The sequence below is a fragment of the Bombina bombina genome, chromosome 6 (genome assembly GCF_027579735.1).
Source record: "Bombina bombina isolate aBomBom1 chromosome 6, aBomBom1.pri, whole genome shotgun sequence".
Classification (NCBI taxonomy): domain Eukaryota; kingdom Metazoa; phylum Chordata; class Amphibia; order Anura; family Bombinatoridae; genus Bombina; species Bombina bombina.
The window spans coordinates 257708932-257735239 of record NC_069504.1 but is presented as its reverse complement, the minus strand read 5'-3'; the positions used below and the strand labels follow the sequence as shown (position 1 = coordinate 257735239).

General features: G+C 40.7%; 1 protein-coding gene across 2 annotated transcripts in view; it reads left to right on the top strand.

The window, feature by feature from the left end:
- The window catches only part of CNOT2 (CCR4-NOT transcription complex subunit 2), a 644096-nt gene that overhangs the window by 293416 nt on the left and 324372 nt on the right, over positions 1–26308 (top strand). For both annotated transcript variants that reach the window (XM_053716789.1, XM_053716790.1), the window contains exon 4: positions 16003–16150. In XM_053716789.1, coding sequence (XP_053572764.1) covers positions 16003–16150 — 148 coding nt within the window. The remainder of the gene's footprint in view (positions 1–16002; positions 16151–26308) is intronic.

Sequence of the window (26308 nt, the reverse complement as noted above, 5' to 3'; positions counted from 1 at the left end):
TCGTTACGGGTCCAGATCCAGGGATCCAGGAGCAGTCCTGATAGATGCTCTGACAGCACCTTGGGACTTCAGGATGGCTTACGTGTTTCCACCCTTCCCGTTGCTTCCTCGATTGATTGCCAGAATCAAACAAGAGAGAGCATCAGTGATTCTAATAGCACCTGCGTGGCCACGCAGGACTTGGTATGCAGACCTGGTGGACATGTCATCCTGTCCACCTTGGTCTCTACCTCTGAAACAGGACCTTCTGATACAGGGTCCCTTCAAACATCAAAATCTAACTTCTCTGAAGCTGACTGCTTGGAAATTGAACGCTTGATTTTATCAAGACGTGGGTTTTCTGAGTCAGTTATTGATACCTTAATACAGGCTAGGAAACCTGTTACCAGAAAGATTTACCATAAGATATGGCGTAAATACCTATATTGGTGTGAATCCAAAGGTTACTCTTGGAGTAAGGTTAGGATTCCTAGGATATTGTCTTTTCTACAAGAAGGTTTAGAAAAGGGTTTATCTGCTAGTTCTTTAAAGGGACAGATCTCAGCTCTGTCCATTCTGTTACACAAACGTCTGTCAGAAGTTCCTGACGTCCAGGCTTTTTGTCAGGCTTTGGCCAGGATTAAGCCTGTGTTTAAAACTGTTGCTCCACCATGGAGTTTAAACCTTGTTCTTAATGTTTTACAGGGCGTTCCGTTTGAACCCCTTCATTCCATTGATATAAAGTTGTTATCTTGGAAAGTTCTATTTTTAATGGCTATTTCCTCGGCTCGAAGAGTCTCTGAATTATCAGCCTTACATTGTGATTCTCCTTATTTGATTTTTCATTCGGATAAGGTAGTCCTGCGTACTAAACCTGGGTTCTTACCTAAGGTAGTTACTAACAGGAATATCAATCAAGAGATTGTTGTTCCTTCTTTATGCCCAAATCCTTCTTCAAAGAAGGAACGTCTACTGCACAACCTGGATGTAGTCCGTGCTCTAAAATTTTACTTACAGGCAACTAAGGAATTTCGACAAACGTCTTCTCTGTTTGTCATTTACTCTGGGCAGAGGAGAGGTCAAAAAGCTTCCGCTACCTCTCTTTCTTTTTGGCTTCGTAGCATAATTCGTTTAGCTTATGAGACTGCTGGACAGCAGCCTCCTGAAAGAATTACAGCTCATTCTACTAGAGCTGTGGCTTCCACTTGGGCCTTCAAGAATGAGGCCTCTGTTGAACAGATTTGCAAGGCTGCAACTTGGTCTTCGCTTCATACTTTTTCCAAATTTTACAAATTTGACACTTTTGCTTCATCGGAGGCTATTTTTGGGAGAAAGGTTCTTCAGGCAGTGGTTCCTTCTGTATAAAGAGCCTGCCTATCCCTCCCGTCATCCGTGTACTTTTGCTTTGGTATTGGTATCCCAGAAGTAATGATGACCCGTGGACTGATCACACTTAACAGAAGAAAACATAATTTATGCTTACCTGATAAATTCCTTTCTTCTGTAGTGTGATCAGTCCACGGCCCGCCCTGTTTTTAAGGCAGGTAAATATTTTTTAATTTATACTCCAGTCACCACTTCACCCTTGGCTTTTCCTTTCTCGTTGGTCCTTGGTCGAATGACTGGGAGTGACGTAGAGGGGAGGAGCTATATGCAGCTCTGCTGGGTGAATCCTCTTGCACTTCCTGTTGGGGAGGAGTAATATCCCAGAAGTAATGATGACCCGTGGACTGATCACACTACAGAAGAAAGGAATTTATCAGGTAAGCATAAATTATGTTTTTCTAGATCGTCTACTTTATCTTGCAGATCTATAATGGATTGTTGTTGTGTTTGGATAATGTGGGAGGTTAATTCTTCTGAGACCATGTCTCTATTTTCCTCAAGTACGTCGAGTCTCCCTCCAAGCTCAGCAATATCTGAGCGTATGTCAGTCAGACTGGAAGTAACGGCATTATGCATAGAGTCAATTTTTTCCCATAATTTTTCAAAATTACTTGTAATATCTTGCTTGGAAACAAGGTCCTTCAGGTTAGCTTTAGTTATTGGAATTTTGTTTGCGCCTAAATCCTGAGGATTGGATTCAGGCTCTGAGTCTCCTGTTGCCTCCATTGTTTGCTGTTCTGAGTTTTTACTGTATCTGGAGGATTTAAAAAAGGTACTCACTGTAGTGGGCTTGTTCGATTTTTCTCCCTTAGACGGTTTTCTGGCTGACATACTAGCCTTAAAAGGTTGCAAATGAGTAACCAGGTTTTTAGTTTTAACTTTCAAGATATTGGAAGGGATTAAATTATGTTGCAGATCTGTGTAGCCTCATAAAGTTCAGAAAGCAGGCAATGTTAAAGACATAGGGGTCATAGCGTGAAATTAGCCTGCAGCTGCATGGTAATCTTTAGGGTTTAATTCAGCTCTTTTCTGTCTCTGTCCTTCTGTTAGGTAGGTAACAGGAAGGAGAAAGGGTAATGTTACTAGCATACAATGATGTGTCTTTCCAGGAAATCTTTGTATGAGGTGATGTACTGTCTCTTTAAGAGATTAATGCTCTGCACCCTCTATATTACTGAGTGTCGTTATGTATATCAAACATTTATAAGGCCTCCATTATGCCCCTGCACCTCTCTCAGAATATTATAGCACCATGTATCAGGTGAAATCTTCTATCGTCCCCTCATCTCTCCCTCCTCATTTTAGTTGGTATATATTTTGGTGTACATGTCTGATATCTTTCATCAGTAGTATCGGCAGGAGAACTGCATTTATAGAAAAAATATTGGTCCTAGCCCAATCCCTCTGCAGTCCATTGCAGCTCAGCCCGTATTTCTGACACCCCCTTAAGTGTATTGCAAGGGCTCTGATACTTTTGTTTTGCAGGTTCTCTTACCCTTGCTGTGTGTTTCCGCTACTGCGGCCTACCTCGTGGGTCCTTATGCGACCAGAGTGAGACTAGAGTTCATCGCCTTCTAAAGTCCGGTATGCTTGCGGAAAACTCCGCACCTCAGATGTTTTGCTCCTTGCTTCCAGCTTGCCGTCCGGGTCCGGATTCTCTAGTTACCTCCGTTACGAGACTTTCGTCTCTGCTGTGTCTGTTCCCCGGTCTGTGCGCCACAATTTTTCGGCGCGAAAATCCAGCTCAGCTCTTTAACATAAATTTTATCTTCATGCTCGGTTAGAAAAAGTTTGTTCCCTTTAGCCTTGAGTCACTGCACTTCTATTTATGCCGGAAAAGTATTTTTATATTGATTCCTCTTATTCTAACGCTGACTTTTCTATTTTGCAGCACAGAGCTTAGAGATTATGCAGCCATCTCCAAGCTCAGTCAGGTTCCGCCCCAAAGCATACAATTTAAAGGGACAGACTACATGACATTTTTTATTGTTTAAAAAGATAGCTAATCCCTTTTATTACCCATTCCCCAGTTTTGCATAATCAACGCGGTTATATTAATACACTTTTTACCTCTGTGATTACCTTGTATGTAAGCCTCTGCAGACTGCCCCCTTATTTCATTTCTTTTGACAGACTTGCATTTTAGTTCATCAGTGCTGATTAATAAATAAATAACTCCACGGGAGTGAGCTATATGACACTGATGAACTAGTGCTGTCTATCTGTGAAAAACTGACAAAATACAGTTCTCATCTTCAAGGGCTTAGTAATTGGCATGTGAGCCTACTAGGTTTAGCTTTCAACACAGAATACCAAAAGAACAAAGCAAACTTAGAGACACTGAACCCAAAATTTTTCTTTAGTGATTCAGATAGAGCATGAAATTTTAAGCAACTTTCTAATTTACTCCTATTATCAAATTTTCTTTATTCTCTTGGTATCTTTATTTGAAATTCAAGAATGCAAGTTTAGATGCCGGCCCATTTTTGGTGAACAACCTGGGTTGTCCTGGCTGATTGGTAGATAAATTCATCCACCAATAAAAAAAGTGCTGTCAAGAGTCCTGAACCAAGAAAAAAAAAGCTTAGATGCCCTCTTCTTCAAATAAAGATAGCAAGAGAACGAAGACAAATTTATAATAGGAGCAAATGTGAAAGCTGTTAAAAATTGCATGCCCTATCTGAGTCATGAAAGTTTAATTTTGACTAGACTGTCACTTGAAAAATAACTTTCCAGTATACTTGCATTATCAAAATGTGAACATTATTTTATATGGGGAGAGTGAGGGGGAGAAAGGCCTATAATGGTAATGGCAGACTGTCTGCCAGTTCCTAAGATGGCGGTAACGAGTGGAAAAGGGGGCACGCTAGAGAACTGTTTAGGAGGTAGATGAGAGGGTGAAGAGGAATTTCTGCACTACAGAAAAACAAAAACATATAAAAAAAAAAAAGCCCTACCCTTGGTACTGGCAAGACTGTCTGCCAGTACCTAAGATGGTGGTGACCAGTGGGGGGGATCTGCTGTTTTGGAGGGATCAGGCAGGTGGGAGGGTAATACCTGCATTACAATAAATATTACCCATAACAGCTTAAAGATTAACCCCTCCAGTCCCGGGAATTTTAGAAGTGCGGTGGACAGCCTCAATAAGCAGCCTTCTAATTACCAGAAACCAATGGCAAAGCCATACATGGCTGCTATTTCTGAACAAAGGGGATCCCAGAGAAGCTTTTTAACCATTTGACTTCAGTAATTGTGTGTAAATAATTTTAGTGAGAAACTCAAGTTTGTAAAAAGTTAACTAGCTGCCAGTTACAAAGATGGTGGGGAGTTGCGGGATGGTTAGATAGCTGTTTGGGAGGGATCAGTGAGGTGTGTGGGTGAGGATGGTTCCCCACATTACAGAAATTAAAATATTAAATTAAACTAAAAAAATAAAACCACTAACTGCAGACTGTTTGCCAGTACCTAAGATGATGGTGACTGGGGGGAGAGATATGTTTGGGAGGGATCAGGTTGTAGGGTAATGCCTACACTAGAGGAAATATTATCCTTACAAGCTACCGGATTAACCCATTCACCACCAGGAATTTCAGAAGTGTGGTAGAGGCCTTCTAATTGTCAAAAAACAATTGCAAAGCTATGCATGTGTTCTATTTCTGAACAAAAGGGAATAGTTGTGTGTAATTGATTTCAGTGAAAAACCCAATTTTTTTTTTGGATCGTAGTTTGCGCCCATATAGTGGCATCAAATATACCAGAATGGGCATAGATCAATATTTTGGGTTGTCTACTTTAAGAATAAATATAGTTATAGATAAATAATAAAAAAAGAAGGCTATATTTCTGTTTAAACGTAGTGATAGCAAAAAATGCTTAAGATTCTCTGTTCCTTTGGGCAAGTTTCTTTCATAAAATTGGTGAGGGTCCACAAGCTATTACTCCTGTTAATTCCACTCCTGGCCACTAGGAAGAGGCAAAGATTTTCAAAACTCCCAATACCAATTAAAACCCTTCCACCTCACTGGTAAACCAGTCTTATCTTTACCTTACACAGGAGAAGGGTGAAGATTTGAGGTACTGCAGATGTTCTTCTTTTAGAGGGGTTCTCAGACCGCTTTAATGACCATTTCTCTTGTTAAGTGTATCCAGTCCACGGATCATCCATTACTTGTGGGATATTCTCCTTCCCAACAGGAAGTTGCAAGAGGATCACCCACAGCAGAGCTGCTATATAGCTCCTCCCCTCACTGCCATATCCAGTCATTCTCTTGCAACTCTCAATTAAGATGGAGGTCGTAAGAGGACTGTGGTGTTTTATACTTAGTTTATTTCTTCAATCAAAAGTTTGTTATTTTTAAATGGTACCGGAGTGTACTGTTTATCTCAGGCAGTATTTAGAAGAAGAATCTGCCTGCGTTTTCTATGATCTTAGCAGAAGTAACTAAGATCCTTTGCTGTTCTCATATATTCTGAGGAGTGAGGTAACTTCAGAGGGGGAATAGCGTGCAGGTTTTCCTGTAATAAGGTATGTGCAGTTAAAATATTTTTCTAGGGATGGAATTTGCTAGAAATTGCTGCTGATACCGAAGTAATGTAAGTAAAGCCTTAAATGCAGTGATAGCGACTGGTATCAGGCTTATTAATAGAGATACATACTCTTATAAAAGTGTATTTTAAAACGTTTGCTGGCATGTTTAATCGTTTTTTACATATGTTTGGTGATAAAACTTATTGGGGCCTAGTTTTTTCCACATGGCTGGCTTGAATTTTGCCTAGAAACAGTTCCCTGAGGCTTCCCACTGTTGTAATATGAGTGGGAGGGGCCTATTTTGGCGTTTTTTTTGCACAGCAAAAATTACAGACACAGACATCCAGCTTCTTCCTGCATGATCCAGGACTTCTCTGAAGGGCTCAAAAGGCTTCAAAAGTCATATTGAGGGAGGTAAAAAGCCACAGTAGAGCTGTGGCAGTTGTTGTGACTGTTTAAAAAACGTTTTTGTCATTTGTTATTCCGTTTTTGGTATTAAGGAGTTAATCATCCATTTGCAAGGGTGTGCAATGCTCTGCTAACTTATTACATACACTGTAAAAATTTCGTTAGTGTAAGTGCTTTTTTTCACTGTTATTTCAAAATTTGGGAAAATTTGTCTTTCTTAAAGGCGCAGTAACGTTTTTTATATTGCTTGTAAAATTGTTTTAAAGTGTTTTCCAAGCTTGCTAGTCTCATTGCTAGTCTGTTTAAACATGTCTGACACAGAGGAACCTACTTGTTCATTATGTTTGAAAGCCATGGTGGAGCCCCATAGGAGAATGTGTACTAAATGTATTGATTTCACCTTAAACAGTAAAGATCAGTCTTTATCTATAAAAGAATTATCACCAGAGGGTTCTGTCGAGGGGTAAGTTATGCCGACTAACTCTCCCCACGTGTCAGACCCTTCGCCTCCCGCTCAGGGGACGCACGCTAATATGGCGCCAATTACATCAGGGACGCCCATAGCGATTACCTTGCAGGACATGGCTGCAATCATGAATAATACCATGTCAGAGGTATTATCTAGATTGCCTGAATTAAGAGGCAAGCGCGATAGCTCTGGGGTTAGGAGAGATACAGAGCGCGCAAATGCTGTTAGAGCCATGTCTGATACTGCGACACAGTATGCAGAACATGAGGACGGAGAGCTTCAGTCTGTGGGTGACATCTCTGACTCGGGGAAACCTGATTCAGAGATTTCTAATTTTAAATTTAAGCTTGAGAACCTCCGTGTATTGCTTGGGGAGGTATTAGCTGCTCTGAATGACTCTAACACAGTTGCAATTCCAGAGAAATTGTGTAGGCTGGATAGATACTATGCGGTGCCGGTGTGTACTGACGTTTTTCCTATACCTAAAAGGCTTACAGAAATTATTAGCAAGGAGTGGGATAGTCTCGGTGTGCCCTTTTCCCCACCTCCTATATTTAGAAAAATGTTTCCAATAGACGCCACTACACGGGACTTATGGCAGACGGTCCCTAAGGTGGAGGGAGCAGTTTCTACTTTAGCAAAGCGTACCACTATCCCGGTTGAGGACAGTTGTGCTTTTTCAGATCCAATGGTTAAAAAATTGGAGGGTTACCTTAAGAAAATGTTTATTCAACAAGGTTTTATTTTACAGCCCCTTGCATGCATTGCGCCTGTCACTGCTGCGGCGGCATTCTGGTTTGAGGCCCTGGAAGAGGCCATCCAGACAGCTCCATTGAATGAAATTATTGACAAGCTTAGAACGCTTAAGCTAGCTAACTCATTTGTTTCTGATGCCATTGTTCATTTGACTAAACTAACGGCTAAGAATTCCGTATTCGCCATCCAGGCGCGTAGGGCGCTATGGCTTAAATCCTGGTCAGCTGACGTGACTTCAAAGTCTAAATTACTCAACATTCCTTTCAAGGGGCAGACCTTATTCGGGCCTGGCTTGAAGGAAATTATTGCTGACATTACTGGAGGCAAGGGTCATACCCTTCCTCAGGACAGGGCCAAATCAAAGGCCAAACAGTCTAATTTTCGTGCCTTTCGAAATTTCAAGGTAGGAGCAGCATCAACTTCCTCCGCTTCAAAACAAGAGGGAACTGTTGCTCATTCCAGACAAGCCTGGAAACCTAACCAGTCCTGGAACAAGGGCAAGCAGGCCAGAAAGCCTGCTGCTGCCCCCAAGACAGCATGAAGGAACGCCCCCCTATCCGGAAACGGATCTAGTGGGGGGCAGACTTTCTCTCTTCGCCCAGGCGTGGGCAAGAGATGTTCAGGATCCCTGGGCGTTGGAGAAATCAATATCTCAGGGATATCTTCTGGACTTCAAAGCTTCTCCTCCACAAGGGAGATTTCATCTTTCAAGGTTATCAGCAAACCAGATAAAGAAAGAGGCATTCCTAAGCTGTGTGCAAGACCTCCTAGTAATGGGAGTGATCCATCCAGTTCCGCGGACGGAACAAGGACAGGGATTTTATTCAAATCTGTTTGTGGTTCCCAAGAAAGAGGGGACCTTCAGACCAATCTTGGATCTAAAGATCTTAAACAAATTCCTCAGAGTTCCATCATTCAAAATGGAAACTATTCGGACCATCCTACCCATGATCCAAGAGGGTCAGTACATGACCACAGTGGACTTAAAGGATGCCTACCTTCACATACCGATTCACAAAGATCATCATCGGTTCCTAAGGTTTGCCTTTCTAGACAGGCATTACCAATTTGTAGCTCTTCCCTTCGGGTTGGCCACTGCCCCGAGAATTTTTACAAAGGTTCTGGGCTCACTTCTGGCAGTTCTAAGACCGCGAGGCATAGCGGTGGCTCCGTATCTAGACGACATCCTGATACAGGCGTCAAGCTTTCAAATTGCCAAGTCTCATACAGAGATAGTTCTGGCATTTCTGAGGTCGCATGGGTGGAAAGTGAACGTGGAAAAGAGTTCTCTATCACCACTCACAAGAGTCTCCTTCCTAGGGACTCTTATAGATTCTGTAGAGATGAAAATTTACCTGACGGAGTCCAGGTTATCAAAACTTCTAAATGCTTGCCGTGTCCTTCATTCCATTCCACGCCCGTCAGTGGCTCAGTGCATGGAAGTAATCGGCTTAATGGTAGCGGCAATGGACATAGTGCCATTTGCGCGCCTGCATCTCAGACCGCTGCAATTATGCATGCTAAGTCAGTGGAATGGGGATTACTCAGATTTGTCCCCTCTACTAAATCTGGATCAAGAGACCAGAGATTCTCTTCTCTGGTGGCTTTCTCAGGTCCATCTGTCCAAGGGTATGACCTTTCGCAGGCCAGATTGGACGATTGTAACAACAGATGCCAGCCTTCTAGGTTGGGGCGCAGTCTGGAACTCCCTGAAGGCTCAGGGATCGTGGACTCAGGAGGAGAAACTCCTCCCAATAAATATTCTGGAGTTAAGAGCAATATTCAATGCTCTTCTAGCTTGGCCTCAGTTAGCAACACTGAGGTTCATCAGATTTCAGTCGGACAACATCACGACTGTGGCTTACATCAACCATCAAGGGGGAACCAGGAGTTCCCTAGCGATGTTAGAAGTCTCAAAGATAATTCGCTGGGCAGAGTCTCACTCTTGCCACCTGTCAGCAATCCACATCCCAGGCGTAGAGAACTGGGAGGCGGATTTTCTAAGTCGTCAGACTTTTCATCCGGGGGAGTGGGATCTCCATCCGGAGGTGTTTGCTCAACTGGTCCATCGTTGGGGCAAACCAGAACTGGATCTCATGGCGTCTCGCCAGAACGCCAAGCTTCCTTGTTACGGATCCAGGTCCAGGGACCCGGGAGCAACGCTGATAGATGCTCTAGCAGCTCCTTGGTTCTTCAACCTGGCCTATGTGTTTCCACCGTTTCCTCTGCTCCCTCGACTGATTGCCAAAATCAAACAGGAGAGAGCATCAGTGATTCTGATAGCGCCTGCGTGGCCACGCAGGACCTGGTATGCAGACCTAGTGGACATGTCATCTCTTCCACCATGGACTCTGCCTCTGAGGCAGGACCTTCTAATACAAGGTCCTTTCAATCATCCAAATCTAATTTCTCTGAGACTGACTGCATGGAGATTGAACGCTTGATTCTATCAAGGCGTGGCTTCTCCGAGTCAGTCATTGATACCTTAATACAGGCTCGGAAGCCTGTCACCAGGAAAATCTACCATAAGATATGGCGTAAATATCTTTATTGGTGTGAATCCAAGAGTTACTCATGGAGTAAGGTTAGGATTCCTAGGATATTGTCCTTTCTCTAAGAGGGTTTGGACAAAGGCTTATCAGCTAGTTCTTTAAAAGGACAGATCTCTGCTCTGTCTATTCTTTTGCAAAAGCGTCTGGCAGAAGTTCCAGACGTCCAGGCATTTTGTCAGGCTTTGGTTAGGATTAAGCCTGTGTTTAAAACTGTTGCTCTCCCGTGGAGCTTAAACTTGGTTCTTAAAGTTCTTCAGGGAGTTCCGTTTGAACCCCTTCATTCCATTGATATTAAACTTTTATCTTGGAAAGTTCTGTTTTTGATGACTATTTCCTCGGCTCGAAGAGTCTCTGAGTTATCTGCCTTACATTGTGATTCTCCTTATCTGATTTTTCATTCAGACAAGGTAGTTCTGCGTACCAAACCTGCGTTTTTACCTAAGGTGGTTTCTAACAGGAATATCAATCAAGAGATTGTTGTTCCATCATTGTGTCCTAATCCTTCTTCAAAGAAGGAACGTCTTTTGCATAATCTGGACGTAGTCCGTGCCTTGAAGTTTTACTTACAGGCTACTAAAGATTTCGTCAAACATCTGCCCTGTTTGTCGTTTACTCTGGACAGAGGAGAGGTCAAAAAGCTTCGACAACCTCTCTCTCCTTTTGGCTTTGGAGCATAATACGCTTAGCCTATGAGACTGCTGGACAGCAGCCCCCTGAAAGGATTACAGCTCATTCTACTAGAGCTGTGGCTTCCACCTGGGCCTTTAAAAATGAGGCCTCTGTTGAACAGATTTGCAAGGCTGCGACTTGGTCTTCGCTTCACACCTTTTCAAAATTTTACAAATTTGACACTTTTGCTTCTTCGGAGGCTGTTTTTGGGAGAAAGGTTCTACAGGCAGTGGTTCCTTCCGTTTAAGTTCCTGCTTTGTCCCTCCCATCATCCGTGTACTTTAGCTTTGGTGTTGGTATCCCACAAGTAATGGATGATCCGTGGACTGGATACACTTAACAAGAGAAAACATAATTTATGCTTACCTGATAAATTTATTTCTCTTGTGGTGTATCCAGTCCACGGCCCGCCCTGTCCTTTTAAGGCAGGTCTAAATTTTAATTAAACTACAGTCACCACTGCACCCTATGGTTTCTCCTTTCTCGTCTTGTTTCGGTCGAATGACTGGATATGGCAGTGAGGGGAGGAGCTATATAGCAGCTCTGCTGTGGGTGATCCTCTTGCAACTTCCTGTTGGGAAGGAGAATATCCCACAAGTAATGGATGATCCGTGGACTGGATACACTACAAGAGAAATAAATTTATCAGGTAAGCATAAATTATGTTTTTCTTTATAAGAAAGATGGGAATTTTTGGAGATTTGGGTAGTGGCACAATTACACCCAGTGAGTGTTAGTCACAGGCCTACCACAGGTGTCGCAGGGACCGGTCCCTTAGCCTCCTCCTGTTGGATTGTCGTTATACTCCACACACTTAGATCATCTGCTGTCACATATACAGCACCGGATCGGCTGTCTACTGGAAGCAGTCTTCTTCTGCAGATTGTAAGCCTGGTAGAATGATAAGTTTGTAAGATTTGTCACTCAGCCTAAATAATATTAGTAGGTACACATATAGTTTTGTACATCATAGCCAGGTTATATTTGTTTTCGTTGGATGTTGTATAATGCGTCTGCTTTTTTGGCGTGTTAAGGATTTTTTACACTCATCGTGTCAGCCTAGTTTGTGCACGTGTTGGCCATTTTTGACTGCGTTGTCTTTGTGCATGTCGGGTTTTTAGCGTGCATTGTTTTTTTACTCTCACATAGGCATCTTTATTTTACATATATTTAGATGGTAGTGCACTCTGGTTTGTTAGCCATTTGGTTTGGCTTCTGATCCCAGAAATTTTGCAAAGGTTCTAGGAACTCTCTTATCTGTGATAAGAGCTCAGGGTATTTCGGTGGTTCCTTACCTGGACAATACCTTGGTACAGTCTGCACCTTTACCTTTAGCAGTATCTCATACCAACAGACTCTTGATGTTTCTACAAAAGCCTGGATGGAGAATCAACTTTCCTAAGAATTCTTTCTTCTTGTACCAGGGTCACATTCCTAGGTGTCATCATAGATTCAACCTCTATGAGACTGTCTTTGACAGATCAAAGGAGACTGAAGTAGCTTGTGCAAAATTGTATTGTCCTATCCACAGCTTGAGTATTTGTTCCCAGGTGTAATGGTTCTTTGACTCTCACCACCTTTATGAAAGAAAAGATCATTTATGGTAACCTGATAAATTTATTTTTTTCATTGTGGTGAGAGTCAACAAGACCTGCTCTTTTTTTTTTTTGCAATTTTTTTTAACTTTTATTTTCTTCTTCTTTTTCTGGCAGTAGTTCAAGAATGCACCTTTTTTTTCCCCCTTTTTTTCTTGTCCTTTCCTCTTTATCTTTCTTCTTCTTGCTTGGCTATATCATACATCAGACTTGTTTACCAGTGAGGTGAGAGGTTTTTTTTTAAGTGCTCCTTGGAGTTTTGGGAGTCTTTGCCTCCTCCTAGTGGCCAGGAGTAATGGCTCTTACACTCTCACCACCATGAAAAAAATTAATTTATCATGTAAGAATAAATTATATTTTTTTCTCTGAAATTCCTGGTAGCAAAGGTGTTAATTAAAGGGACAGTAAAGCTTAATACTTTTTTTTTTTTATTTTTTTTTTTATTTACATGGCATATTCTTTATTGAGTTGAATAGAATGTGCTAAGGCAGTTGCTACTATCTAAATCAACTTTTTGCGCCCCATGGTTGCTTGTTTAAAGGGACAGGAAACCCCAAATTTTCTTTCATACTTCAGATAGAACATAACATTTTTAACGGCTTTCAAATGTACTTTTATTATAAATTTTGCTTCATTCTCTTGTTATCCTTTGCTGAAGGAACAGCATTGCCCGACTGGCAGCTATCTAAACACATCTAGTTAACCAATCACAAGAGACAAATGTGTACCGGCACCAATCACCAGCTAGATCCTACTAGTGTAGGATATGTGCGTATTCAGTTTCAACAATGGATACCTAGAGAACAAAGCCCATTTGAAAATGTTATTTTAAAAGTGTCTGAAAATTACATCCTCTATCTGATTCTTGCAAGTTTAATTTGGAGTTTCCTATTCCTTTAATTGCCACTTCGGGAATGGTACAGCCTATAGGAAATAATTATGCCTGCCCCATAGAGAGTGTATTGCTTGTTTCTCTGGATCTGCTTTAGAAACTTGATACACACTGCTCTTCCTTAATGAGGTGAATGGTGGATGACTTTTTGGCTGTACCACACAGTGCTAGGGGGTGAATATATATATATATATATATATATATATATATATATATATATATATATATATATATATATATATATATATATATATATATATATATATATATATATATATATATATACACACACACATGCTGTCTGTAGCTTGAGGGGAACAAGGAAGCAAGCACCCATGTGGTGTAGAAGGTTCATTTACATAATAATTTGTACAGTGCAGTATATGCCTTGCAAGTATATATTTGTAAAGTGGGCGTAACTTCTATTAAACCAGCTAGTTTAGTGAAAGGGATGATTGTAATAGTTGTTCATTTTCCCCTGAACTGATTATCAGGTCAGCTATAAAGTTGCTTTATTTTTCATTTTTGGAAAATAACTGCTGACCTCATGAGACTCTCTTGTGGTCTGATATCTAATTTGTGTATGAGGCAGCAAATGCAACAAGCCTAGAATTGCCATAGAAATACCATGTTCTAGAAATCCTCAGTTTCTTAGTCTGCTGAGAACCACTTTCTTTCCTCTGGGTTCTCTTTTAGTAAACTCGCCTAAATGATTTCATTTCTAAGCTGATAATTTGCACCTAGCTCACTAAAGCAATGTGAGAAGTTTTGGTAGCAAGCTCTTAGTAAATTCCATTTCAAATGCATCATTTTAAAAACAACAAAAATATCTGTAATGTATTTCCTGATCTGATTGATCTATTCCCACTGTTTAAACAGAATATTTAGATCTCTACAATTCTGTTTTACACTTTTCCTTTCATTTACATTGTGGAAATATCCAAGAAGCATTCTCCATTGAAGATGTTTCCAATCTGGTAGGGGTATAAAGTAGCTGGGTGGTAGCAGTGTAATCCTTTCCAATATTTTATTTTATGTTATTTTTAAATGTTACTTAAGCTATCTAAAGAAAACATTAATTGCATATTTTAACATACATTAATTTAAAGGGACACTCAAGTCAAAATTAAACTTTCATGGTTCAGAAAGAGCACACAATTTTAACAATCTTTCCAATTTACTTCCATTATCAAATTTTGCACATCTTTATATATACACACTTTCTGAGGCACGAGCTCCTACTGAGCATGTGCACAAGTTCACAGGGTATTATACGTATACTAGTATGTGATTGGCTTATGTCTGTCACATGATACAGCGGGCCAGCAAATGGGCAAAAAAATCAATTTGCCAGAAAAAAATCTACTGCTTTTGTGAGATTTAGAGTGTTATTGAATCGTCTCTTTATTATGCCCTTGTTAAAGGGACAGTTTACTAAAAAATGTTCTCCTCTTTAATTTGTTCCCAGTGATCTACTTTACCTGCTGGAGTGTATTGAATTGTTTACAAATATTTCCATTACCCTTATATTGGCATTTTAAATAGTTGTTTTAGTCGGTGGTATCCCCACCTATCCTGAAAGTTTTGGGCCTTAAAGGGACACTGAACCCAAATTTTTATTTTCGTGATTCAGATAGAGCATGACATTTTAAGCAACTTTCTAATTTACTCCTGTTATCATTTTTTTTTCATTCTCTTGGTATCTTTATTTGAAATGCAAGAATGTAAGTTTAGATGCCGGCTCATTTTTGTTAAACAAACTGGGTTGTTCTTGCTGATTGGTGGATAAATCCATTCACCAATAAAGAAGTGCTGTCCAGAGTACTGAAAAAAAAAAAAAAAAGATTTGATGCATTCTTTTTCAAATAAAGATAGCAAGAGAACGAAGTAAAATTGATAATAGGAGTAAATTAGAAAGTTGCTTGAAACGGCATGCTCTATCTGAATCACGAAAGAAAAAAAATTGGGTTCAGTGTCCCTTTAAGGCCAAGCTGTGTAAACACAGCCAGTAAAAGAAATTACACTCCCATTGTTCTCTCCAAGTATTGGTGATTGGTTTATGGACAGATATAAGATAAAGATTCAGGTATATGTACATAATGAGATAAAGTAATGAGATCTGATTTTACCTATAATCTCAACCCATTTTATTAGGTTGTGACTTCAAAACACAAAATCAGCTAATTCATGCACACAAATAAAACTTAAAAGCAAATCTCATACATTTTATACTCTGCAGCTGGTAAAACAATTAATTTGAAACACATTAAGGGAAAAACTATTTTATAGTATACTGACCCTTTTAATTATGCAATTCTACTGTATTTAGTGTTCCTTTAATGATAATTGGTGCCGCAAACCAACAAAAATATTTGCTAAATTTAGCTTAATTTTGACTTAAACCGGGTGGTCAGTAAAATCAGCTGGGTGGTGTGCCTGTTAAATAGGTCCTGGGAAGAACACTGGCAAGAAGTATTTTAGCTAAAAAAGATATACCAAAATAAATAAATAATAATAAAAAAAATACTAGAATTAGTCATTTCTTTTTCAATTCCTTCCTTAACACAAGATTAGCTACTTTCTTCATTCTGATTGGAGACACCAAACAGTTTTGTGATTTATGGCACAATAATTCCTGCAGGCATGCTTTTAAAATATAGTTGTTTTTTTTTTTAATTATTTTTTTTATTCATGATTTGTGTGACACTGATGTTTTAATGTTTGTGATAAGATTACAATTTTTTTTAGAACTACTATATTTTTTTCAGGTGCACTAGGCCTTCCAATGAGGGGCATGAGCAACAATACTCCTCAGTTAAATCGCAGCTTATCACAAGGCACTCAGTTACCAAACCATGTAACGCCGACAACAGGGGTACCAACAATGTCTCTACACACACCACCATCTCCAAGCAGGTATATGCAAAAGACAAGCGGCTTCTGTTTTTCTTTTGTTTTTTTCCTCTGGGCATGGATTTGAAATGTTTTTGTGCCTGCAGATTTACTTAAAAAAAGGATTGTCCAGTGTAAGGCCCTGGGACCACAGTGTAGCCCTCCAATATTTTGTATGTAGCCCAAATTCCTCATCCCACATTTCCTTTCCTCTACACTGGCTGGTTCCTGTCTGCTCCGTTGGCTTATAATGTATCTGCATATACATATATTTGTCACATTTTGTTATAGAAATGCTGATTTGCAGTTTGTTCTTATAGATAATATATAAATACATATATAGTGTGTGTGTATATGTGTATATATGTATATATATATGTGTGTGTGTATATGTGTATATATGTGTGTATATATATATATATATGTATAGATAGATAGATAGATAGATAGATAGATAGATAGATAGATAGATAGATAGATATAGATAGATATAGATAGATATAGATAGATAGATAGATAGATAGATAGATATATATAGATAGATAGATAGATAGATAGATAGATAGATAGATAGATAGATAGATAGATATATATATATATATATATATATATATATATATATATATATATATATATATATATATATATATATATATAGATAGATATAGACAAAAATAGCGCACTCCCACTCGCCAATAATTACTCCAGACCAGGGTGCATAAGCAAATAATAAATATAATCCAATAATATGCACTCCCTGGGTTTAAGCACAGCACACTTTATTCAGCAGTGACGTTTCGGGGCATTCACCCCTTCCTCAGATAACTCAAAATTTGATACAAACAGTGTATAAATAAATAACAGGCCTGAGTTGTCTGAGGAAGGGGTGAATGCCCCGAAACGTCACTGCTGAATAAAGTGTGCTGTGCTTAAACCCAGGGAGTGCATATTATTGGATTATATATATATATATATATATATATATATATATATATATATATATATATATATATATATATATATATTATACAGTTTAAATGTATGTTCAATGGCCTGGCAAGTAATAATAAAATTACTTTTCTGACCTCTCATTTCAAATCACTGAGTTTGATGGTCATAAAAGTGGAGAAACTAATTTTAGAACTAATGCAAAATTGAGGTGCTTAGTTAACATTATTTCTTTCTAATGACACGATGAGTCCACGGATCATCTCTAATTACTATTGGGAATATCACTCCTGGCCAGCAGGAGGAGGCGAAGAGCACCACAACAAAGCTGTTAAGTATCACCTCCCTTCCCTCCAACCCCAATCATTCTCTTTGCCTATGTTAAGAGCAAGGAGGTGGTAAAGTTAGGTGTCTGAAAGAAGATTCTTCAATCAACATTTTATTATTTTGAAGTAGAGCAAGTTGGCTCTGCTTCTTCCTGGGGTTTAGCAGTAGTCCATGTCAGTCTCTTCAGTAGAGCAGTGGTGGCTTTTGAGCAGTTGTGAACTTGTGGGTATAATCCTCACTGCGCCTCCCAAACAGTTGTTGCTGCCCTCTCTTGAAAGCCTGAGTAGGATTATTCAGTCTTTCTTTGCCTTTCACAGGTCCATGTGAGGAGGTGTGCCTCTCAAACCAAGTGAGCTGCTCTGCTGCCGGTCAGTGTAGTGTTCAGGTAAGTGCCTAATTTTATTTTCTTGGGTCAGGAGAATATGGCACTTTTACAGCTATTTAGGCTTAATGGGTTTAAAGGGATAGTCTACACCAGAATTTTTATTGTTTTAAAAGATAGAAAATCCCTTTATTACCCATTCCCCAGTTTTGCATAACCAACACAGTTATATTAATATAGTTTTAACCTCTGTGATTACCTTGTATCTAAGCCTCTGCAAACTGCCCCTTTATTTCAGTTCTTTTGACAGACTTGCAGTTTAGCCAATCAGTGCCTGCTCCCAGATAACTTCACGTGCACAAGCACAGTGTTATCTATATGAAATACATGAACTAACACCCTCTAGTGGTGAAAAACTGTTAAAATGCATTCTGAAAAGAGGTGGCCTTCAAGGTCTAAGAAATTAGCATATGAACCTCCTACGTTAAGCTTTCAACTAAGAATACCAAGAGTACAAAGCAAAATTGGTGATAAAAGTAAATTGGAAAATTGTTTAAAATTACATGCTCTATCTGAATCATGAAAGTTTATTTTGGCCTAGACTGTCCCTTTAAGGCATTTATGCAGGCACTGGGGGCTTGAGGAGCGGTAGCATATTTGCTGATATTGCTGCTGTTATGTGAGAGAGAACTCGTTATAAAGGCTAAGCTCCGGTTTAATTCCGGACTTGGTGGTATGTGTTTTTGTATACTTTACTTATGTGACGGCTACAGGGAGGCTAATGGCGATTGGGAATTCAGTTTAGTCACGCCCACGATTAGGAGGGCGGGTTTTCTGTGCAGGCAAGATAGTTTTGCGCACTTCCGGTTTCTCCTTCTGTGCGATCCGGTATAGAGGGGTTCGTTGCGGCTCTGCTAACAAGGATATTGTTGGCTGATAGCCTGTTTGAGCAGCTTTGGGTCCGGATTGTTGAAATCTCCTATTTCCTTCTATTTCCTTCTCCAGCAGGACCGGTAGGCACCTCAGCAAAGAGTGCTGAGGTGAAGAGGCTGTCTGAGGTTGTGAGTGAACAGCTGCTCTGAGGTTGCGTTTTTTAATATAAACTTTCATTTTATTATTTAAAGTGACAGTAACGTTTTTTTTAATATTTACTTTAAATTTAAATAAGGACATTTCTCTTGTAAGGTGTATCCAGTCCACGGATCATCCATTACTTGTGGGATATTCTCCTTCCCAACAGGAAGCTGCAAGAGGATCACCCACAGCAGAGCTGTCTATATAGCTCCTCCCCTAACTGCCACCTCCCAGTCATTCTCTTGCAGCTCTCAACAAGATAGGAAGTAGCTAGAGAGATGTGGTGAATTTATGTAGTTTATCTTCAATCAAAAGTTTATTATTTGTTTTAGCCTCAGGCAGAAAGTTGAAGAAGAGTCTGCCTGTGGTTTTTGATGATCTTAGCAGGTTGTAACTAAGATCCATTGCTGTTCTCACACATAACTGAAGAGATGAGGTAACTTCAGCTGGGGGAATGGCGTGCAGGGTCTCCTGCTATGAGGTATGTGCAGTTTAAATTAAAAATTAAAGGGACATTATACACATTTTTTCTTTGCATAAATGTTTTGTAGATGATCTATTTATATAGCCCATACAGTTTTTTTTTAAATAAATGTATAGTTTTGCTTATTTTTAAATAACATTGCTCTGATTTTCAGACTCCTAACCAAGCCCCAAAATTGTATGTGAATACTGTCAGATACCTTCTCCAGCTTGCTGCTGTTTGTGTAAAGGGTCTTTTCATATGCAAAATAAGGGGGAGGGGGGGAAGTGTCTTATTTGCCACTTGCAGTGGGCTTTCCAGCTACCTTTTCAACAGAGCCAAACTGACAGCTTCTAAGTAAGTTTTTAAACAGTTTTATACTGGATTTTTATATCCGTATCTGTGCATCTTATTCTTTATAGTAGTGTCTATTACATGCAGTTATATGAAAATGAGTGTATACTGTCCCTTTAATATGCTAGAAAATGCTGTTAATGCCAGATTTATTTAAGGTAAGCCTGATTACAGTGATCTAATAACGACTAGTATCATGCTTGCTGTAAAAGGTAATATTCTTATTACTTTCTCACATTACTGAAACTAAGATAACGTTTGCTGGAAGTGTTTAAACGTTTTTTTCTACATATTGGTGATAAAACTTTATTGGGGCCCAGTTTTTTCCACATGGCTGGCTAGATTTTGCCTAGGGATAGTTTTTTATGGCCCTCTCACTGTGAGTACAGGTTGGGAGGGGCCTAATTTCAGGCCTAAATCGTGCAGTAGTTTTTGCAGCTTGAGACTTCCAGCTTCCCTGAAGGAGTCACCTGAACACTTAGGACCTCTACAAAGGGTTTTTGTGCCTTCAAAAGTCGTTGTATGGGCAGGTAGGGCCACAGCAGAGCTGTGGCAGTTTGTTGTGACTGTTAAAAAACGTTTATATCGTTTTTTCGATCCGGTTTTGAAACTAAGGGGTTAATCATCCATTTGCAAGTGGGTGCAATGCTCTGTTAGTCTATTATACACACTGTAAAAATTTGGTAAGATTTACTGCTTTTTATCACTGTTTTTCAATTTCTGACAAAATTTGTTTCTCTTAAAGGCACAGTACCATTTTTATTTTTTGCTTGTTTACATTTATCAAAGTGTTTTCCAAGCTTGCTGGTCTCATTGCTAGTCTGTTTAAACATGTCTGACATAGAGGAAACTCCTTGTTCATTATGTTTAGAAGCCATTGTGGAACCCCCTTTTAGAATGTGTACTAAATGTACTGATTTTACTTTAAGTTATAAAGATCATATTCTGTCTTTAAAGGATTTATCACCAGAGGAAATTGACAAGGGGGAAGTTATGCCGACTAACTCGCCCCACGTGTCAGAACCTTTGACTCCCGCTCAAGGGACTCCCACTCAAGTGGCGCCAAGTACATCTAGCGCGCCCATGGCGTTTACTTTACAAGACATGGCGGCAGTTATGGATCATACCCTTACAGCGGTATTGTCCAAACTACCAGGGTTACAAGGAAAGCGAGACAGCTCTGGGACTAGAAAAAATACAGAGCTCTCTGACGCTTTAGTAGCTATGTCTGATATCCCCTCACAATATGCAGAAGCTGAGGCAGGAGAGCTTCTTTCTGTGGGTGATTTTTCTGACTCAGGGAAGATGCTTCAACCTGATTCTGATATGTCTACATTTAAATTTAAGCTTGAACACCTCCGCGTGTTGCTCAGGAAGGTTTTAGCTACTCTGGATGACTGTGACACCATTATAGTGCCAGAGAAATTGTGTAGATTGGATAAATACTATGCAGTGCCTGTTTACACTGATGTTTTTCCAATACCAAAAATGTTTTCAGAAATTATTACTAAGGAATGTGATAGACCAGGTGTACCGTTCTCTCCCCCTCCTATTTTTAAGAAAATGTTTCCAATAGTTGCCGCTACACAGGACTTATGGCAAACAGTCCCTAAGGTGGTGGGAGCAGTTTCTACCCTAGCTAAGCGTACAACTATTCCCGTCGAGGACAGTTGTGCTTTCCTAGATCCAATGGATAAAAAGTTCGAGGGTTACCTTAAGAAAATGTTTTATTCTCCAGCCTCTTGCATGCATTGCCCCGGTCACTGCTGCTGCGGCCTTCTGGTTTGAGTCTCTGGAAGAGGCCTTACAGGTAGAAACTCCACTGGATGATATACTTGACAAGCTTAAAGCTCTTAAGCTAGCCAATTCATTTGTTTCTGACGCTGTTGTTCATTTAACCAAACTAACGGCTAAGAACACAGGTTTTGCTATACAGGCGCGTAGGGCGCTATGGCTTAAATCCTGGTCAGCTGACGTTACTTCAAAGTCTAAGCTTCTCAACATTCCCTTCAAGGGGCAGACCCTATTCGGGCCTGGACTGAAGGAGATCATTTCTGATATTACTGGAGGAAAAGGTCATGCCCTTCCTCAGGATAGGTCTAATAAATTAAGGACCAAACAAACTAATTTTCGTGCCTTTCGAAACTTTAAGATGAGCGCGGTATCAACTCCCTCTAATGCAAAACAAGAGGGAAATTTTGCCCAGTCCAAGCCGGTCTGGAGACCTAACCAGGCCTGCAACAAAGGTAAGCAGGCCAAGAAGCCTGCTGCTGCCTCTAAGACAGCATGAAAGATCAGCCCCCGATCCGGTAACGGATCTAGTAGGGGGCAGACTTTCTCTCTTCGCCCAGGCTTGGGCAAGAGATGTCCAGGATCCCTGGGCGTTGGAAATTGTGTCCCAGGGATATCTTCTGGACTTCAAAGCTTCTTCCCCAAAAGGAAGATTTCACCTCACAATTATCTGCAGACCAGATAAAGAGAGAGGCATTCTTATATTGTGTTCAAGACCTCCTAGTTATGGGAGTGATCCACCCAGTTCCAAAGGAGGAACAGGGGCAAGGCTTCTATTCAAATCTCTTTGTGGTTCCCAAGAAAGAGGGAACCTTCAGACCAATCTTAGATCTCAAGACCCTAAACAAATTTCTCAGGGTCCCATCTTTCAAGATGGAGACTATTCGAACCATCCTATCTATGATCCAGGAGGGTCAATACATGACATGCTTATCTTCACATTCCGATACACAAAGATCATCATCGGTTTCTGAGGTTCGCCTTCCTAGACAGGCATTACCAGTTTGTGGCTCTTCCCTTTGGGTTAGCTACAGCACCAAGAATCTTTACAAAGGTTCTGGGGTCACTTCTGGCGGTCCTAAGGCCGCGGGGCATAGCAGTAGCCCCTTACTTAGACGACATTCTGATACAGGCGTCGAATTTCCAAATTGCCAAGTCCCATACGGACATTGTTCTGGCATTCCTGAGGTCTCATGGGTGGAAAGTGAACGAAAAGAAGAGTTCTCTATCCCCTCTAACAAGAGTTTCCTTCCTGGGAACTCTGATAGATTCTGTAGAAATGAAGATTTACCTGACAGAGGCCAGGTTGTCAAAACTTCTGAATTCCTGCCGTGTTCTTTATTCTACTTCTCGCCCTTCAGTGGTTCAGTGTATGGAAGTAATCGGCTTAATGGTAGCGGCAATGGACATAGTGCCGTTTGCCCGCTTTCATCTCAGACCGCTGCAACTCTGCATGCTCAGTCAGTGGATTGGGGATTACACGGATTTGTCCCCTCTACTAAATCTGGATCAAGAGACCAGGGATTCTCTTCTCTGGTGGCTATCTCGGGTCCATCTGTCCAAAGGTATGACCTTCCACAGGCCAGATTGGACAATAGTAACAACAGATGTCAGCCTTCTGGGCTGGGGTACAGTCTGGAACTCCCTGAAGGCTCAGGGATCGTGGACTCAAGAGGAAGCACTCCTTCCGATAAACATTCTGGAACTAAGAGCAATATTAAATGCTCTTCAGGCTTGGCCTCAGCTAGCTGCGGTCAGGTTCATCAGATTTCAGTCGGACAACATCACGACTGTAGCTTACATCAACCATCAAGGGGGAACAAGGAGTTCCCTAGCAATGTTGGAGGCTTCAAAGATAATCGATGGGCAGAGATTCACTCTTGCCATCTATCGGCTATCCATATCCCAGGAGTAGAGAACTGGGAGGCGGATTTTCTAAGTCGACAGACTTTTCATCCGGGGGAGTGGGAGCTCCATCCGGAGGTATTTGCACAGTTGATTCAACTTTGGGGCAAACCAGAACTGGATCTCATGGCGTCTCGTCAGAACGCCAAGCTTCCTTGTTACGATTCCAGGTCCAGGGATCCCAAGGCAGCACTGATAGATGCTCTAGCAGTGCCTTGGTCCTTCAACCTGGCTTATGTGTTTCCACTGTTTCCTCTGCTCCCTCGTCTGATTGCCAAGATCAAACAGGAGAGAGCTTCGGTGATTTTGATAGCACCTGCGTGGCCTCGCAGGACTTGGTATGCAGATCTGGTGGACATGTCATCCTCTCCACCATGGACTCTGCCTCTGAGACAGGACCTTCTACTTAAGGGTCCTTTCAACCATCCAAATCTAATTTTTCTGCGTCTGACTGCTTGGAGATTGAACACTTGATTCTATCAAAGCGTGGTTTCTCCGAGTCGGTCATTGATACCTTAATACAGGCGCGAAAGCCTGTCACCAGGAAAATCTATCATAAGATATGGTGTAAATATCTTCATTGGTGTGAATCCAAGGGTTGCTCATGGAGTAAAGTCAGGATTCCTAGCATATTATCTTTTCTCCAAGAAGGATTGGAGAAGGGTTTATCAGCTAGTTCCTTAAAGGGACAGATTTCTGCTCTGTCTATTCTTTTGCACAAACGTCTGGCTGAGGTTCCAGATGTTCAGGCGTTTTGTCAGGCTCTGGTTAGAATCAAGCCTGTTTTTAAACCTGTTGCTCCGCCATGGAGTTTAAATTTAGTTCTTAAAGTTCTTCAAGGGGTTCCGTTTGAACCTTTGCATTCCATAGATATTAAGCTCTTATCTTGGAAAGTTCTGTTTTTAGTAGCTATCTCCTTGGCTCGAAGAGTTTCGGAGTTATCTGCTTTACAATGTGAGTCCCCTTATCTCATTTTCCATGCAGATAAGGTAGTGTTACGTACCAAACCTGGTTTTCTGTCTAAGGTGGTATCTAATAAAAATATCAATCAGGAGATTGCTGATCCGTCACTGTGTCCTAATCCTTCTTCAAAGAAGGAACGTCTATTACACAATCTTGACGTGGTTCGCGCTTTAAAGTTTTATTTACAAGCTACTAAAGATTTTCGTCAAACATCTGCATTGTTTGTTGTCTACTCTGGACAGAGGAGAGGCCAAAAGGCTTCGGCAACTTCTCTATCTTTTTGGCTAAGAAGTATAATCCGCTTAGCTTATGAGACTGCTGGCCAGCAGCCTCCTGAAAGAATTACGGCTCATTCTACTAGAGCAGTAGCTTCCACATGGGCTTTTAAGAATGAGGCTTCTGTTGAACAGATTTGTAAGGCGGCGACTTGGTCTTCGCTTCATACTTTTTCTAAATTCTATAAATTTGATACTTTTGCTTCTTCAGAGGCTATTTTTGGGAGAAAAGTCTTACAGGCAGTGGTGCCTTCCGTTTAAGCGCCTGCCTTGTCCCTCCCTTCATCCGTGTCCTATAGCTTTGGTATTGGTATCGCACAAGTAATGGATGATCCGTGGACTGGATACACCTTACAAGAGAAAACAAAATTTATGCTTACCTGATAAATTTATTTCTCTTGTGGTGTATCCAGTCCACGGCCCGCCCTGTCATTTTAAGGCAGGTGTTTTTTATTTTTAAACTACAGTCACCACTGCACCCTATAGTTTCTCCTTTCTCTTGCTTGTCTTCGGTCGAATGACTGGTAGGTGGCAGTTAGGGGAGGAGCTCTATAGACAGCTCTGCTGTGGGTGATCCTCTTGCAGCTTCCTGTTGGGAAGGAGAATTTCCCACAAGTAATGGATGATCCGCGGACTGGATACACCTAAAGAGAAATAAATTTATCAGGTAAGCATAAATTTTGTTTTTTATTTAATTTGGGGGTAAAGATGGATCAAGAGGCCCTGCATAATGTTACATGTAGCTTGTGTTTTGATTCTAATGTTGAACCACCAATCCCTTTTTGTTCCTCATGTATTTAGAGAACATTACAGTACAGGGATAGACTTTTTGATTCTGAGCCATCATTGTCTAAGGCGGATGCTGTTCAGGGGTCACCTGTTCAAGAGATGCTGCAGATTTCTCAAGTGTCCCAAACATTATCGTCCCCACCGACAGTGCCCTGCGCTTTCTCTCACACTCCAGTTGGAGTTACTTTGCAAGACATTGCTACCTACATATCCTCTGCGGTAACTGATGCACTGTCTGCTTTTCCCATGCTGCAGGGAAAGCGCAAGAGGAAATATAAAAAATCAGTGAGTAAGGTTTCTGACACAGTCGTGGCTATTCCGAATGTTCCCTCCCAGAAGTCTGAGGAGTAAGGTACTTCGGTGGCATCTGAGGGTGAAATCTCAGACTCCGTGTAATTCCTTTTTCTGATGCTGAATTTGTATCTTTCAGGTTTAAGCTAGAACACCTCCGTTTGTTACTTAAGGAGGTTTTGGCTACTTTGGATGACTCTAACATGACTTTCATAGTCAATCCTAAGAAGTCTAGTAAGCTAAACAAATACTTTGATGTACCATCTACGGTGGAGGTTGTTCCTGTACCAGACTGGGCTACAGAGATTATTGCTCTGGAATGGGAGAGACCTGGTATTCCTTTTTCTCCATCCCCAATTTTTAAGAAGATGTTTCCAATAGCTGACTCTATCAAGGAGTCTTTGCAGACCCTCCGTAAGGTGGAGGGGGCAGTTTCCACTTTGGCTAAAAGAACCACTATCCCCATAGAGGATAGCTGTTCTTTTAAGGATCCGATGGATAAGAAGTTGGAAGGGTTACTTAAAAAGATGTATTTACATCAAGGTTTACAACCTGCAATATGTATTGCTACCATCACCAGCGCGGCAGCATACTGGTTTGATGCGTTGTCTGATTCTATTCAGAAAGATACTCCCCTTGAGGAGATCCAGGATAGGATCAAGGCTCTTAAGTTGGCCAAT